We start from the raw sequence: 16,754 nt of genomic DNA, 5'->3' as shown, positions 1-16,754 counted from the left end.
TTAGATGAAGTACTCACAGAGCATATCAGATGCCAAGAAACAACAAACCTTTAAAAATATAAAAAGGCTTTATTACACATTAACCCTGACAAACAATATACCGCTGAAAGGATTCCATAAACGACAGCAACAGAACCACTACAAAGCAATAACCATGACAAACACCAGTAATCAAGGACACATGGCGGGAAAGCTTATGAGAACCAGAATGAGAACTTCTAATGGGACTGCTGACTCCTTTATTTTAGTGTGCACAGAGTTGGTCCAAGTTGTCATGGCTGCGACTGGTGAGATGGCTCTCCAAAATTTCCCCAAACAAATTCCTTTTCAACAAGCTGTAGGCCATTGGTAGAAGTTGCTTGACCACCTTGTGAAAATACTGGAAGAAAGGACACGCAACATTACCAGCAGTTTACACTCTCAGGTCTAATGGCTCAGCAAAATCCAAGTTAATAATGTTGTGTAGGAGACATAATTACATTTTATTCAATAGTTTAATGTTTGATTAGGTCAACAATTATCCTAACTGGAGGTAAATGATGACTACAAGGCTGTAACGGGTTACCGTTGGAGACTCACATGGGATCCATAACAGAAGAGGTCAATTCCAAGTTCGTAGCCCATTCCATAGTCACACTCGTCGTTAGCAAACTGAACAAACGTGATCATCTCCTGGATCGGTCCAAAGGCTTTGACACGTTCCTCATCATTTCGAGCTTCAGCAATGGCTTTACAGATCTTCTTGAGACCAGCTAGAAGAAAGAAGTGGAAACACATATGTATTCAAACTTCACATAAAATAAATATCAATTAAAGTACAAAAACAAAATCCAGCGGACACCTGAGCTCACCGTCTGTTTCTGGTAGTTCTCTGTATCCCACATCGTTCTTGTCAACAGGCACAACAATGCCAGCACCATGGAAGGTCTTGGTAACCACCTGCAGTGTGACAGAAGATGTTTGATATTCTAGCCCTATTTTCATGCAAGCTATGGAAATGTTGGAGAAATATGGCTATTAGGGATGTAGAATTATCACAGTTTCTCATTATCGTGAGTTTATTTTCCTTTATAAAAATGTAGATTTTTCATGACAATGATGAACTCTACCTGATGTTTGCAAACCCTAAAAACTAAAACTGTTGTTGGTATTGACAACTTTAATTTTTTCCACTGTTAGATCTATGAGAGCAGCAAACTTTATATGATTAAATGCACTTATTTTGTGCAGTTTAGCAATAAAACTGCAGTTTTTTTCTAACTACCTTTTTTCAAAAGAGCAGTAGTTGTATTTGTGGGGCTTTAGCTGCGATGACATGAATCCCAGCCATAAAGTCTATTCTTAAAAAAAAAAAAAAAGATATCAACTCTAACCCACAAAATATTGTGATAACCTTACGCCCAGAAATAAAAAAAGCACAGAGCTTGAAGGATGTTCTTCCTGATTAATTAAAAAGGGAGAAGAAACATGAAATTCATTGAATTGCTAATCAGTTTGGCTTTGCCACTAAATTAAAAAGTAGTTTCCCCAACAAGGAAGCAGAGTGCAAACAAGAAAAGCAATACCATCAAAAACAGAACATGCACAACAGAAGGAAAAACTGAAACATCAGTGGAAGGCAGAGGCTATGTTTAGGCATGAACTGAATGAGGCTAGCCAGGGGAAACTCTAACCTGTATCTACTGGTAACCATCATTACCAGTAGATCATAAAAAGCATATTAACATGTTTGTTTTGGTACAGACCTAAATATAAATGATTGGAGAATCAAGTTAGTGATGATGGGGTTGAGAGATAACCCTTTATCATGATTATGGCGATTTTAGATTATTGGTATTGGAGTCTCTGACTAAACTCCTAATACCAGCTACCAGAACACTCTGATTTTATGTATGATTCTAAATTTCTGTAGCCATTTCTTAAAATCCGCTCCCACTTCCTGTAAACAGCTTGGAAAACTTTATTATAGGCTGTGCACATTATTTTGTTAATCTAACAAATCAGAATTTTCCCAAACAATCTCTGATTTTCACCCTTTACATTAAGAGCTGATGTGAAAGCGACTGTACTGCCGGCTGCAGCTCCCTGGTCATCCGTGTGAGGTTACCTGCTCTGCAAACTCGCTCAGATATCCCCAGAAAGCTGTGGGTACATTCAAAGTCAGTGAAGCAGCAGAAAAACTAATTTCTGTAAAATTTAAAGAAACAAATGGTTCACATCTCACTCTAATTAAAAATGAATTTAGAAAAATAAAAGCTGTTTATAAAAGGACTCCTTCCTGCAGAGCTGATCCATCAAGATAAAATCTGATTGATGTAGAATATCGTTTCTCGATGAAGTTCACAAATCAATGATTTCAACGTTTCATATGAACTATATTATGGAATATAAAAAGTTATACAATTCAATTATCTACATTTTGTTACTTTCTTTAAATATAATCTGGGGAAAAAGAGCTGCTACTTAAATTGTTTTTTATTTTTTACAGTCAGAACTCGGGACTGATAAAAACTGTCAAATGATCAACTTTTTCTGTCCAAAATCTTTTAAAACTAAATATAATAAACAGATTTCATCACAAACCTGGGCACTAAAATATAGTTTAGATTTGCACTTAAGCAATAAATTACAACAAAACCAATAATGAAAAGTTCACAATGGATTTACAGTAATGTTTGTATCAAGGTCGGGCTTTAAATGCAGAACCTACCAAAAAAGGAAGCAAGCAAAGGAGCGACAAAGGGGAAAAAAGGTGGAAGAAACTGCAAAAAAAGGGAAAAAAGGAGGAAATAGTGGGGAAAAAACAATGAATGAAATGGGGAAAGATGGGAAGAAGTATAGATGGAAAAATGACATGGATGACTGAAGAAAGGAAAAAAAAGTTTAGAGCAATAAAGCAAGGAAAAAAATACGGAATGATGGCTCAAAGGATGGATAGTGGAAGAAAAGGCTGATGGATACAACATTTCTTCCCCTTTTACCCTGGCTCCATTTAGCCCAGCTCCACTCAACCTGCATTACTGTTTTTCCGTACCGGCACCTACCATTTTGGTCCCTGCCCCTGAGCAGGTACGATCGGGGTGAGTCAGGACTGCATGTGACGTGAACAGACTGCTGTTTACTGAACCAGGAGAAATGAGAAGGATTTTGCTGAGGTAGGGCAGGGAAAAGTTAATAAAACTTCAAGAGTGACAACAATAAATATTAAGGACCACAATGGCTGGAGTGAGTCAAACCGAAATTAAATTTTACTATTTACAAACCATAAACCACGACTGAAGGCTAACTGAAAAAGGACACATCAGCTTTCTAAATTACAAGCAGGTGGGTCACAGTATTTAATAACATCCTAATTCAGCTGTTCAGACACACAAACATTTCCCCCCAAACACAAAATATCACCATGAAATGGTGTTTGGTTCAGAAATTTATTGACGATGCTTAAGCGAACCACCGTCTGCAAGAGGAGTGAGCAGGCAGAGAGCAGCTGCCTGAAATCAGACTGGGATGTGGTCCAGATAATTATCCCAGTTGTTCATTGTATACAGAAAAAATATACAAGACATCTGTGCATAGAATATAGAATAATACAAACAATATTTGTATTTTGCTTATTTATGTTTTTATTTTCTATCCATTTGTAAATTTGCATTATTTATCGTTTCACGCAGATTACTTTAATGTTACAGTAACGTTAATACCAGCACAGCACACTACACTGAAGGCTGGAGGCGGGGCTTTAAGCCGTAGCTCCAGCTGTCAGTGGAAACACGACAGAAACACGACAGATTCGGAGCGGAGCAGAGAGAGACTGAGTGGAGCGGAGCTGCGCCGCCTAAATAGAGCCAGGGGAAAAGGGGCGATAGACAATATGATAAAGAATAAAGTTTGGAAAAACACATTTTCTATACTCGTTTCCACCTATTTTCAGACTGTGTAGGAACCCTGTTTGTGCTTCACCTTTCGGTCCCGCTCCTTTATACCTTTGGTCTTCTGCTCTAAAGAAAAGCGTAAAGTCTCTGCCTTGTCTCTCAGCTTCAACTCCAAGCTTTCCAAGGCTTCTTCCTCTGCTCTCTTACTGCTCCTCTCTTTCTTCTTCCTTAGCAAATACAGGCTAAAGAAGAACAGCACGTAGGAAGAGTCATTCAAACACAGAAATAGATGGGAAAAGAAATATTATGAAGTCACAAATTTCTCTCAGCTGACCTTGGGGATAATAATGGTGGTTAATACTCACTGAACTGCTGCAAATATATTATCTCCCATCTGTGTTATGCTGCAGCCCTTCTTCGCTTGATTTTCCCCAACAAACGAAGGAAGAGAGTCTGGAGTATCTCTGACATTTTTTGAACAATTAAAATTATCACAACTTATATGTCCCACTTTAGCCCACACATTCATTTCTGGAAGGCTACAGGCCTTCAATGACAGCAGCTGTATACCTGTAGTAGCCCATGTGATGTTGGGTGTCCTCACTTCCTTTGAGTACAGTCTGAAACTCTGGGGGGTCATAGAAATACCTCCAATGCAGATGAAAGTTGGGCTGAGGATTCTTGGCGTTTCTGTGAGCTCCTGCCAGAATGTCAAACGGGCCGACCAGCTGCAGACCCAGAGTGTCTTTCAGGGCACCTGAACAGGTTTGAATTAAGACAATCAGCATAACATCACGGACGGTGGAGGCAAAATGATTTCTAGTTTTGTTTTTTAAATTTAGACATACATACAGTTATTAGAATCGCTCAACAGCATGTGATGAAAATAACCTAAATATTCTCAAAACAATGCTAAAGGACTAGACCCTCTCAGATCAGCTTCACAATAATCACACAACTAAAAGCTGCTCTTTAGGGAGCAGTTTGTCATCAGCCACTGTGCTAGTTTTATATCGTATTATTATGTCAAACTTGCCCTGCAAATCGGTCTTCCTTTTACATCCAATGTCATTACAACTTCGTGAGTAAATTCCAAGGAGGATCAGTGGGGTGGGTCCACTTTAACCCTCCCCACCAATTCTGTGTAACAAACGTTCAGCTGATTGTGAGGCGTGATGAACAAGTATAGACGAGCTACTGAGAAATTATGTTTCTTCATAGTCTAAGTCATCATGGAACAACAACGGCTATATTATACAGCAGTGCTATTATTACCACAAACCCTAAGGAGAAGGACAGCCTTTAATATTCAGAGACAAAGCAAGAGTAAAATAAATATATCATACATATTATATCAAACTTGCAAGTGTCTACTTTGTAAGGGACTTCTAATGCATTTAATCACTATATATACCACGGGGATTGTCAGGACTGAGTTCCTTGCAGAAGTCCCAGAAGTGGTACAGATCTTCTGGCATGTGGAAACCGTACAGCTGAGCCAGCTCTTCCTGTTGCTTTATGTTCACTCTTGATGAAGGTAGAGCTTCGTATTTACCAGCTCGGGATTTCTTCACCTGTCCATTGGCTGAGAGTGACTCCTAATGAAGAAGCAGAGGAGTTCACCTAGACATAAGTTCAGCTGACAAATTAGTTGGGTCTGTGTTGTTGCTATACGATATCTAGAACCCTAACCATAACATTCAATGCACTTTGGAGGGTTTTATGTGAAAGATCAACTCAAAGTAGCACAAAATTAAGAAGTGGAAGGAAAAGGCTTCATGATCGTCTTTTCTCATGAAAAGGAAAATAATGATTTGCATTTGATGCGCTGTTATAAAGTCCAGTGCAATCTTCTGACTTCAGAAATCACCAAATTATTCAGTCCAATTGTATGTTATTTAAGGAGAGTTTAAAAATGACTTTTCTGTGATGGTCTCGGAGCATCGTTAGAGAAAGTTAAAATGCCTGTGACATCAAATTTTCATGATAAATCCAATTACATTCATGGAAAAAACACTGTAAAGTAAATTCATGCCACTGAAATAATCCAGACTACTCCTTCGCGATTTTGTTGCGCTCTTTTAATATGTCAGAGGGGAACCCCAGCAGGTAAAGTGACTGCTGCTATAATGGCAGCAACACAGACAACATAGAATCTGATATTTCAAATAAATTCAATTCAAAAATACTTTATTAATCCCAAAGGGAAATTAAATATTGTTGTAGCTCATCTTATGCAAGTTTCTTCAAAGAGCCGTTGTAAATGCTGATGGCTGTAGAGAGGAAGGATCTCCTGTAGTGGTCTGTCTTACAGCAGATATGAAGAAGCCTCTGATTGAAGACACTCTGTTGTTGTAGGACAGTCTCATGAAGAGGATGCTCAGGGTTCTCCATAATGTTCTTCATTTTATGAAGAATCCGTCTTTCCACAATGATCTCCAGAGGTTCCAGAGGAGTCCCCAGAACAGAGCCAGCCTTCTTTATCAGCTTGTTGAGCTTTTTTAAGTCCCTGGCTCTGATGCTGCTTCCCCAGCAGATGATGGAGAAGAGATCACACTCTCCACAACAGACTTATAGAAGATATGCAGCATTTTGCTGCAAACAACGAAGGTTCTAAGCTTCCTCAAGAAGTACAGTCTCCTGTGTCCCTTCTTGTAGATGGCTTCACAGTTGCATCTCCACTCCAGTCTGTTGCCCAGGTGAACAACGAGGTATTTATATTCCTCCACCACATTCACTTCTTCTCCCATGATGGAAGCAGTGTCTGACTTATTCCTGTTTCTCCTAAAATCTTCAATCATCTCCTTTGTTTTATTCACGTTCAAGATGAGATGATGCCACAAAGTGGTCCACCACCTTCCTGTATTCAGCTTCTTGTCCATCTCCGATACATCCTACGACTGCAGAATCATCTGAGTATTTCTGCAGATGACAGGAGTCTGTCTGGAACTGGAAGTCTGAGGTGTACAGAGTGAAAAGCAATGGTGACAGAGTGACCATTGGGTTCTTGGTCACCTCCCTGACTAAGACTCTTCTCCTCTGATAGCTCAGTTTAGATAACTGTCCAGTTCTAGGAAGAGTCCTGGTGGTTTCAAACTTCTCCCATTTACTAATGATGGAGACTGCTAATTGTGGAGACACATCTTTAAAATGTGGAAACCTCTAAGTGGTTTGAAAACATATTTTAAGAATGTTTCACCGCATTTTTTAGTCTAGTTGTCATTCCTAAAACACTGGTAGAAGTATTCATACCCCATAGGTTGTTCCACAAGTGATGCTGTACAACCACATATTTCAATATATTTTCTTTTAATTAAGCAACACAACTTGCACTGAAAAAAAACTATTCATACAGGTCCTTCTCAAAATATTAGCATATTGTGATAAAGTTCATTATTTTCCATAATGTCATGATGAAAATTTAACATTCATATATTTTAGATTCATTGCACACTAACTGAAATATTTCAGGTCTTTTATTGTCTTAATACGGATGATTTTGGCATACAGCTCATGAAAACCCAAAATTCCTATCTCACAAAATTAGCATATTTCATCCGACCAATAAAAGAAAAGTGTTTTTAATACAAAAAACGTCAACCTTCAAATAATCATGTACAGTTATGCACTCAATACTTGGTCGGGAATCCTTTGGCAGAAATAACTGCTTCAATGCGGCGTGGCATGGAGGCAATCAGCCTGTGGCACTGCTGAGGTCTTATGGAGGCCCAGGATGCTTCGATAGCGGCCTTTAGCTCATCCAGAGTGTTGGGTCTTGAGTCTCTCAACGTTCTCTTCAAAATATCCCACAGATTCTCTATGGGGTTCAGGTCAGGAAAGTTGGCAGGCCAATTGAGCACAGTGATACCATGGTCAGTAAACCATTTACCAGTGGTTTTGGCACTGTGAGCAGGTGCCAGGTCGTGCTGAAAAATGAAATCTTCATCTCCATAAAGCTTTTCAGCAGATGGAAGCATGAAGTGCTCCAAAATCTCCTGATAGCTAGCTGCATTGACCCTGCCCTTGATAAAACACAGTGGACCAACACCAGCAGCTGACACGGCACCCCAGACCATCACTGACTGTGGGTACTTGACACTGGACTTCTGGCATTTTGGCATTTCCTTCTCCCCAGTCTTCCTCCAGACTCTGGCACCTTGATTTCCGAATGACATGCAGAATTTGCTTTCATCCGAAAAAAGTACTTTGGACCACTGAGCAACAGTCCAGTGCTGCTTCTCTGTAGCCCAGGTCAGGCGCTTCTGCTGCTGTTTCTTGTTCAAAAGTGGCTTGACCTGGGGAATGCGGCACCTGTAGCCCATTTCCTGCACACGCCTGTGCATGGTGGCTCTGGATGTTTCTACTCCAGACTCAGTCCACTGCTTCCACAGGTCCCCCAAGGTCTGGAATCGGCCCTTCTCCACAACCTTCCTCAGGGTCCGGTCACCTCTTCTCGTTGTGCAGCGTTTTCTGCCACACGTTTTCCTTCCCACAGACTTCCCACTGAGGTGCCTTGATACAGCACTCTGGGAACAGTCTATTCGTTCAGAAATGTCTTTCTGTGTCTTACCCTCTTGCTTGAGGATGTCAATAGTGGCCTTCTGGACAGCAGTCAGGTCGGCAGTCTTACCCATGATTGGGGTTTTGAGTGATGAACCAGGCTGGGAGTCTTAAAGGCCTCAGGAATCTTTTGCAGATGTTTAGAGTTAACTTGTTGATTCAGATGATTAGGTTCATAGCTCGTTTAGAGACCCTTTTAATGATATGCTAATTTTGTGAGATAGGAATTTTGGGTTTTCATGAGCTGTATGCCAAAATCATCCGTATTAAGACAATAAAAGACCTGAAATATTTCAGTTAGTGTGCAATGAATCTAAAATATATGAATGTTAAATTTTCATCATGACATTATGGAAAATAATGAAATTTATCACATTATGCTAATATTTTGAGAAGGACCTGTACTTATTACATGTTTATCTGCCTTAATGCTGTGAAACCACAAATTACAATACATTTTAGTGGGGTTTTATATGATGACCAAAACAAAGTTCAACGATAAAAACACTGTTTGCTGCTGTTAAACTAAGCAAAACCTGAAAAGTGTGGCCTGCATGTGTGTTTAGCTCCCACCAGTCAACACTTATAGAACCATTGGGTTCTTTACAGATGCAAATGTTTTGTCAATATGTTTCTTTCAGTTTGAGGATATAATAATGGCTCAAACAAATCTTATGGATTGTCCACAAAAAGACTTGTCCTTTCTACTAAAGCATGAATATAGTTTGATATAAACCCTGGATCACCACTGACCTGAAGGACCTGCTTAACAAGCAAAAGAGCCTTCAGAGAGGGAGATGGGGAATTATTGAGGATTATACAGAAGCAACTTAAAGTTAAGATAAGAGACAGCAAGGAGGTGTACAAGAAGGAGAAGAATATCAGAGATGTGTGATCAGGGATGAAAAAGATCACAGGCTTCAAGTAGAACTGAGATCGGACCGATGGATGTCTGGACAGAACCAATGAACTAAACACATTCTTCAATAAGTTCAGTTCAGCTTCCTGTCAGACCTCAAATGTTTTATCTTCCACCTCAGCCACGGATACTTTTGCTTCTACATGTTTGCCTTCAATCAAATCAGAAGATACTGATGCTCCCTTTGCCTCCACCTTCCACCTGTGTGTCTCAAGAAGTCAGGTGAAGATGCAACTGGAGAGACTGAATAGGAATAAGGCTGCAGGTCCAGATCATGTCAGCCATAGAGTCCTGAAGACCTGTGCAGAGCAGCTCTGTGGGATTCTGCAGCACCTCTTCAACCTTAGCCTGGCCCAGAACAAGGTTCAAGTGTTGTGGAAGAGCACCTGTCTTGTTCCGGTACCAAAGAAAACTCACCCATCAGTCCCAATGACTATAGACCTGTTGCCCTGACATCTCACATCATGAAGGTCCCAGAGAGACTCACCTAGCCCACCTGGATAAGCAAACAATGATCTATCAGGACCCCTTTCAGTTTGCTTATCACTGTGGAGTTGGAGTTGAAGATGCCATCATACACCTGCTTCAACAAACCCACTGTCATCTGGACAAAGCCAGCAGCTCTGTGAGGATCATGTTCTTTGATTTCTCCAGTGCATTTAATACAATCCAACCTGATTTGCTTTGTCAGAAACTCCAGAAGACTCAGGTGGAGGCCTCAACAATCTCCTGGATCAAAGACTACCTGACAGACAGACCACGGTTTGTGAGACTGAAGGGTTGTGAATCTAACCAGGTAGTCAGCAGCACAGGAGCACCACAGGGGACTGTACTCTCACCATTCCTTTTCACTCTGTACACCTCAGACTTCCAGTACAAGACAGACTCCTGTCATCTGCAGAAATACTAGGATGGTTCTGCAGTCGTGGGGTGGATCAGAGATGGACAAGAAGCTGAGTACAGGAAGGTGGTGGACCGCTTTGTGGCATGGTGTGGAAACAATCATCTCATTTTGAACGTGACTAAAACAAAGGAGATTATTGTAGATTTGTAGACACTATTTCCATCATAGGAGAAGCAGTGGAGGTGATGGAGGAATATAAATATTTCGGGGTTCACCTGGACAACAGACTGGAGTGGAGATGCAACTGTGAAGCCATCTACAAGAAGGGACAGAGCAGACTGTACTTCTTGAGGAAGCTTAGGTCCTTTGGTGTTTGCAGCAAGATGCTGCATATCTTCTATAAGTCTGTTGTGGAAAGTTTGATCTCTTCTACCATCATCTGCTGGGGAAGCAGCATCAGAGCCGGGGACTTAAAAAGATCAGCATCTACAAAGATATTAACAGATCCAGTGTGATGACTGATAGATGGTTCCATGTCCAGTGCCTCAACACAAACGGCACAGAAAATGACAATGCAAAGAAAGGATGGAAATGTCCATCATGCAAGTAAGATGCAAAGTGTGAAGTTTGTCCAATAATGTTAGAAAGAAATTATGTAAATTATATGTTGGAAATAAAACTGTAGATCTGTTAGATTGCTTTAAGACTGTGTCTCATCTGTCATGTTTAGTAGAATGATTTAATATTACTTTTGTGAAAGGCATGTTTACCTCAAGGCTATTGACAAAAAATAGAAAATGCAATTAAATCAGATAAAAAGAAATGTGTCTCATTTATTCAGTCTAATAGAATTATTTTAACAGTAGTTCTGTACCACTGGGTCACGTGACCCTAAAACTATTGAAAAAAAAACATGATTTGTGATGAAAGAAATTTATAAAAAATAGAAAATGCATTAAATCAAATAAAAATGAGTGTGCCTCGTCTATTCAGTGTAGTAGAACAATTTCAGACCGATTTTGTGTCAATGGGTCACATGATCTCGAAGCTATTGAAGAAAAATGCTAATTTTGGACAAAAAACAAATCTTAAAAAATATAAAAAGGCTTAAAATGGAATACAAAAAGAGTGTGCCTCCTTCTTCCAGTCTATTTAGATGATTTCTGATTTCTTTTGTGTCAATTGGTCACATGACCAGCAAGCTATTGAAGAAACATAGTGAATTTTAATATAATTATTTTTTAGAAAAACTAGGAAATGCATTTAAATTAGAAAACAATGAGTGTGCCTCCTTCTTCCAGTCTATTTGGATGATTTATGATTGATTTTCTGTCAACTGTTCGCAAGACATGAAAGTTATTTAAAAAATCCCCCGAGTGTTTGGTTCGGACATTTATTGACGGTCCCTAAGGGAACCACCGTGTTTAAGAGGAGCGAGACGGCAGAGAACAGTTGCCCGAAATCAACCTGCCCGTGCCGGCCCAAATAGGTGGCTGACGCCGCTGAATCCGCGGAGCTTGAATATCCAACTTCAAACTAACTTCACCGCGGTAAGGTTAAAGGGGTGTGAATACTTCTGCTAGACTCTGTAGGTGTAACCTGTCTGTGCTCAGTGGAGTGAACTCTGTAGCCGGTGCCCAGGTGTAAGGGGTTCTTAGAATGAGTTAAGTGAAAACCTACTAATAATATAATTATTTTAAGTTTTAGCTCCTAACACACCATTCTTAGGCTTGTCTAGACAAAGCATTAAACAACTGGCAACATTCACCCACTCCAAGCGCAGAAAAAGACTGTCTAGCAATTTTCAACACGTCCACATGTGAATTAATGTGTGGAGCAGGTTTTAAGCCCCGCTGAACTAACGTGACCAGTGTCTGGACCAGTGTTACAGCAGCACCGAGCAGGGAAGCTGCTGCCATGTTGGCTCCCACCGCTGCTGCTCACTCAGCGCATTAAACACTTCTGCCCTTTGTGATTAATAATAAATACAGTTTCAGTATCTTTATATTAATATACGATACATGTCCTAACCTTGAAGGTCTACTTTCTAAATCGACATTTTAAACAGGAGTCAAATGCGTTTACAGGAGGTTAAAATTACCTGATTGGATTTGGTTTTTCTTTTTGCGCGCCCTGTCATTTTCTTCCTCTTGTCTCTCCGTCGTCGTCTTCTTCAGCAGATTTACCAAAGCAGCAGTTACGCTGAGTTGAGTCAATGCAGCGCCCCCATTAGATCCGGGATGGGAAGTACTGTTTATCAAACAAATACAGCACTGGGAATTTAGGATGGAGGATTGCAATAACGGCGGCTGGATTAATTGAAAGATATATCTGCGTCTTCAGCTACATCTCCAAGAAAGAGGAAGTGAAACTCATAATTTATAGATTCATTACACATATTGTGAAATATTTCAAGCCTATTTCTTGCCATTTTGATTACAAGAAAGAAAGGCTAATAAATCCATCTATGGCTACATCCTCTCAGTGATCACATTGTGTGGTTGGTCATTACCATTTAGTCAGTTTGTATTATGTCACTTTGTAACTAATTTGGTGGTATGCGTAGGATCATTGTCCATTTGGAAGATCAGTTTGTGCCCAAGATTTACATTCTGTGCTTTTTTGAGATGTTAATGTTTCCTTTTCATGCCATCTACTTTGCAAGGTGCACAAGTCCCTCTTGCAGAAAAACACCCACACAACATGATGCTGCAACCCTTTTACATCACAATGAATGTTTTTTTAGACGCTCCACTTGGCTCGCTTGGAAACCCAGCCGAGTTGAGACTAAAAAGGACTCCATACCAAGTACTAGCACCTACTGGAAAGTGGAGCCGAGTAGGTAATAGGGGAAAAGGGGCTTTAGTTTCATCAGACCCCAGGACATGTTTTAAACTGATTGACTCCTTCAGCAGCTTTAGTTACCATCTTTGCACTGTCTTTTGCTTTTATTATGGTGTTGATCTGCACATTTCACAGCAAAAAACATTCATCTAGTGACAAAAAAAACGTCTCACTCCTGATCCGTGTGGTGGCCGTATGGTGTTTATTCTTGCATAAAGCCGTTTGAACAGATGAATGTGACATCTTGAAATTATCATCTGGGATTTCCCAAATTCTTAGTGTAACCATGCATATATAAACATTTGACTTAGGAAATAATCAAAATGTCTTTCCCTCATTGTTCTGGCATTAGACAGATAGATATTGTTTTGGTAATCCTAACTTAAATAGGAAAGGTTTGTATACATAAAAACAAGTTCATACATAGTGCACTATAAATACATACAAAATTATTAATTTAATGTAAATACTACATAGCAAAATGTTGTTGTTTTACAGTTTATTAATCTCACAGAATAAGCACTGTGAGTACAGAAATAATGTTTAAATTAATGATATAATAAAATAAATAATCAATTCAGAAAGATGTTTAAATTGACTGATCTGAATGCTGCACAATTAGCCCAGAATTGATTCTTGTGTTTCTGCTGCAATAAAAGTAAGTTTACTGGCCTTTGGTTCCAGATTCATTTCCAGTTCTGAGGTGTCCAGAAAAAGAACAAACTGCAAGAGAAAATTTATTTCTGCTTTAAAATGTCATGAATCTTTTTCCTTCGCCATTTATTCTATTCTTCTTTTTGTCTCTTGTTCTTCGTTGATATCAAAGTGTAAACAGCAGTCGTCTTCAAGCTTTGCTCCCAGCATGCATTCAGCAAAATGCATCCAGTTTTTTATGTTCTTTTTACAAGCAGTCAGCAATGGAGAGCAGCTGTCAAATAACTGATACAGCCTCTAAGCGCAGAGAGAGAATGGATGGGTAAGTAAAGATTCAATTAAATGGGAGTGACAACAGTATGGAAGATGTTGCAAACATTCAGAATCTTGCAAAAGTATTCATGCCTGTTGAACTTTTCTGCATTTTGTCCTGATACAAACACAATTTTCCGGTGGATTTTTTATGACAGACCAACACAAAGTAGCACACAATAGTGAAGGACAAGTGTTTTTTTCAAATATTTTACAAACCAAAAAATGAGACCTGACTTTGTGATCTGCATGCAAAATGTTTTCTGTTACAGGAACATAACACTACACAACCCCCTGAACATGCAGTCCCTACTGTAGTACATAGCAGTGGGAGCAGCATGCTGTGAGGACGCTTTTCTACAGCAGAGGCTGGAAAGCTGATGATGGATGGAGCTAAATACAGAGTAACTGTGGGTGAAACCTGTTAGACGCTAAAACCGACTTGAGACAAGGGCCAGAGGTTCACCTTCCACTATGACAACAACTCTAAACATACAACCAGAGCTACACTTTCCTTTCATTTCACTTATGTGCTTCTTTGTATTGGTCTTGTGACTTTGTGTTGTTCTTGGTAAAATGTATTGAAATTAGCAGTTACAATGTGACCAAAAATGAAAAAGTTTAAGGGCTATGAATACTTAAAGGGGACATTTCATGCTTTTACATAATTCCTTTTAACACTTAAATCATTCATTTGTGGTCTATATAAAGTGGAACTGCAATGCTTCGGTCTTAATTCCTTGTTATTGTAGCTCCACAGGCTCCTCTTTTACCCCTGTTGTGAGGTCCGTCAGAGAGCAACTCGTTTTGGTGCCGTCTCTTTAAATGCTGTGAGTCACAGCACAGCCCACAGCGTTCGGCCCTTTTTGTAGTTTAATAATTATGTAGCACCGCAGAAAGAAGACAAAAACGGCAAAAACAACGCAAAACTGTTTATGTAATGATACTACTGCTAAAAGCAGCACACAGCACTAACATAAGCATAAGGCACAATGCTACTGCTATCAAAACAATGGTCAAGACATCATGTCAACACCCAATAAAATCATGTAAAAAATTAAGTTTGCTGTTTTAGCGTTGTTGGCAGCTTACCGCTTTGCTACGTCCATTGTTTCTATAGATAGAAGGAACTGACCCCTTAATCAGATGAAGTCTTTCAGCAAATCCTTCTTGATACTGGTGGAGGTTGCTGAACAATTCGTCCATGAAGTCAGTCAGTCAGTCATTTTCTACCGCTTCTTCCATAGTGGGTCGCGGGGAAGCAGGTGCTTATCTCCAGCAGTCTACGGGCAGGAGGGGGGGGTACACCCTGGACAGGTCGCCAGTTCATCGCAGGGCAACACACAAACAACCATACACACACTCATTCACACACCTAAGGGAAATTTAGAGAGACCAATTAACCCAACAGGCATGTCTTTGAACTTTGGGAGGAAGCCAGAGTACCTGGTGAGAACCCACGCATGCACGGGGAGAACATGCAAACTCCACGCAGAAAGGCCCCCAGCCGGGAGTCGAACCCAGGACTTTCATCCTTGAAGTGCTTCGTGCAAATAAATAGGAATTTCCCCAATGATGTGGGAACATTTCCATGAAAAAAAAAAATTAACCAGGCTCTTTAAATAGATTCTGATACCGGGGGAGGGTGTGATGAAATGTGTGGGTTAATACACCCAATAACCGAACCGAATTTATCGTCTTGCAACTTAGGCATACTTGAGCTTGGACTACAAAAGCAGCGAGAAGAAAATAAAAGACGAATATGCAAAATTGATCAGCTGAAAGTCGAGGACCTTATGTATCTGTTCTGCAACAAATACTGTCAATGTCATGGTTCAGTGTGGCTATCATTAACACTAAGATCTCCAGGTGAGAAAAAATGTTCTGAGACACAAAGGCATTAACAGGAAGGTATGAAGACCACAGCAAATGTATTTAATCAGCTCAATCTAGGCTTCTCTGTGTGAAAACGTGTTTGAGTTTTGTCATGTTTGCAATTTCATATTTCGGTCAATTGGTGTGTTTAGTCTGTATATTAGTCCCACATTAGATATCAAATTAGGTAAGGTAAAGCATACATATCTAGGCAACAGTGTTGTTTTAAATATTTATTTTACATCTGACTTTTCTACCCCAGAAACTACCCGCTGGTTCCAGCTGCTTAAACGTACTTTTCTCTGATAATCATTGTTAATACCTGTGGTTAAATTCTTTGATTATTAAAGAAATTATCCCAAATACGTTTGAATATTTAGATCTTCCATGAAAGAAAATGCAATAAATACACACAACGGTATCTGTTTTTCACTCAGATTTATGTTCAAAAGGGGCAATATTATTCTGATGGTAAATTCTGACAATCAAGCTTTATGGTTTGTCAAATGACTGACTGTAGATGTGACTGTAACTGTTGCAGAAAGTAACTTAATTAGGAGCTAAAATTTCATTCAGTTCCCACAATCAGCTATGCCCACATGCCAATTCTATGGTAACATTTGAAGCAGTCCATTATTTTTTAAGCTGCAATGTGGTACAATTGTTCCAGGTGACATTGGAGGCTCAGGCCTGAAAGCATCATTCAACGGAACTGATCATGTTAATCAGTGACTCATACATTCGCTCACCTGCAGCTGCTCTGTGGCCATGGGCATAGTGAACATGCTTCGAGCAGTGCTCAGTGCATGGCTCCAGTTGTGAGAAGGAACATTGCTCCTATAGCCACGTCTCACAGTCAGGACCCACTGACAAA

At 39.8% G+C, this 16,754-nt stretch overlaps 1 protein-coding gene across 1 annotated transcript; it reads right to left on the bottom strand.

Annotated features, from left to right (window-relative positions):
• Positions 1 to 49: 49 nt before the first annotated feature.
• On the bottom strand, positions 50 to 12,447 carry LOC124869224 (histone PARylation factor 1). The gene is made up of 8 exons (XM_047367001.1): positions 12,297 to 12,447; positions 5,287 to 5,470; positions 4,443 to 4,629; positions 4,238 to 4,336; positions 3,961 to 4,114; positions 852 to 939; positions 580 to 752; positions 50 to 379 (listed from the first exon to the last, which is right to left on the bottom strand). The coding sequence occupies exons 1-8, from the start codon at positions 12,333 to 12,335 to the stop codon at positions 245 to 247; spliced, it is 1,059 nt and encodes a 352-aa protein (XP_047222957.1). The 5' UTR covers positions 12,336 to 12,447; the 3' UTR covers positions 50 to 244.
• Positions 12,448 to 16,754: the final 4,307 nt, after the last annotated feature.

This window comes from Girardinichthys multiradiatus, chromosome 5 (genome assembly GCF_021462225.1).
Source record: "Girardinichthys multiradiatus isolate DD_20200921_A chromosome 5, DD_fGirMul_XY1, whole genome shotgun sequence".
NCBI classification, from domain to species: domain Eukaryota; kingdom Metazoa; phylum Chordata; class Actinopteri; order Cyprinodontiformes; family Goodeidae; genus Girardinichthys; species Girardinichthys multiradiatus.
Note: the sequence above shows the minus strand (reverse complement) of the source record. Positions and strands in the feature narration are given on the sequence as shown.

What these genes read in the sequence shown, in the direction of transcription:
- LOC124869224 (XM_047367001.1), bottom strand. Translation starts at nt 12,335, where the DNA reads ATGACAGGGCGCGCAAAAAGAAAAACCAAATCCAATCAG. An exon ending in CATCACATGGGCTACTACAG is followed by an intron (nt 4,337 to 4,442) that starts GTATACAGCTGC and finishes AAAAAATGTCAG; the next exon opens with AGATACTCCAGACTCTCTTC. An exon ending in AGAACTACCAGAAACAGACG is followed by an intron (nt 753 to 851) that starts GTGAGCTCAGGT and finishes TCTTTCTTCTAG; the next exon opens with CTGGTCTCAAGAAGATCTGT.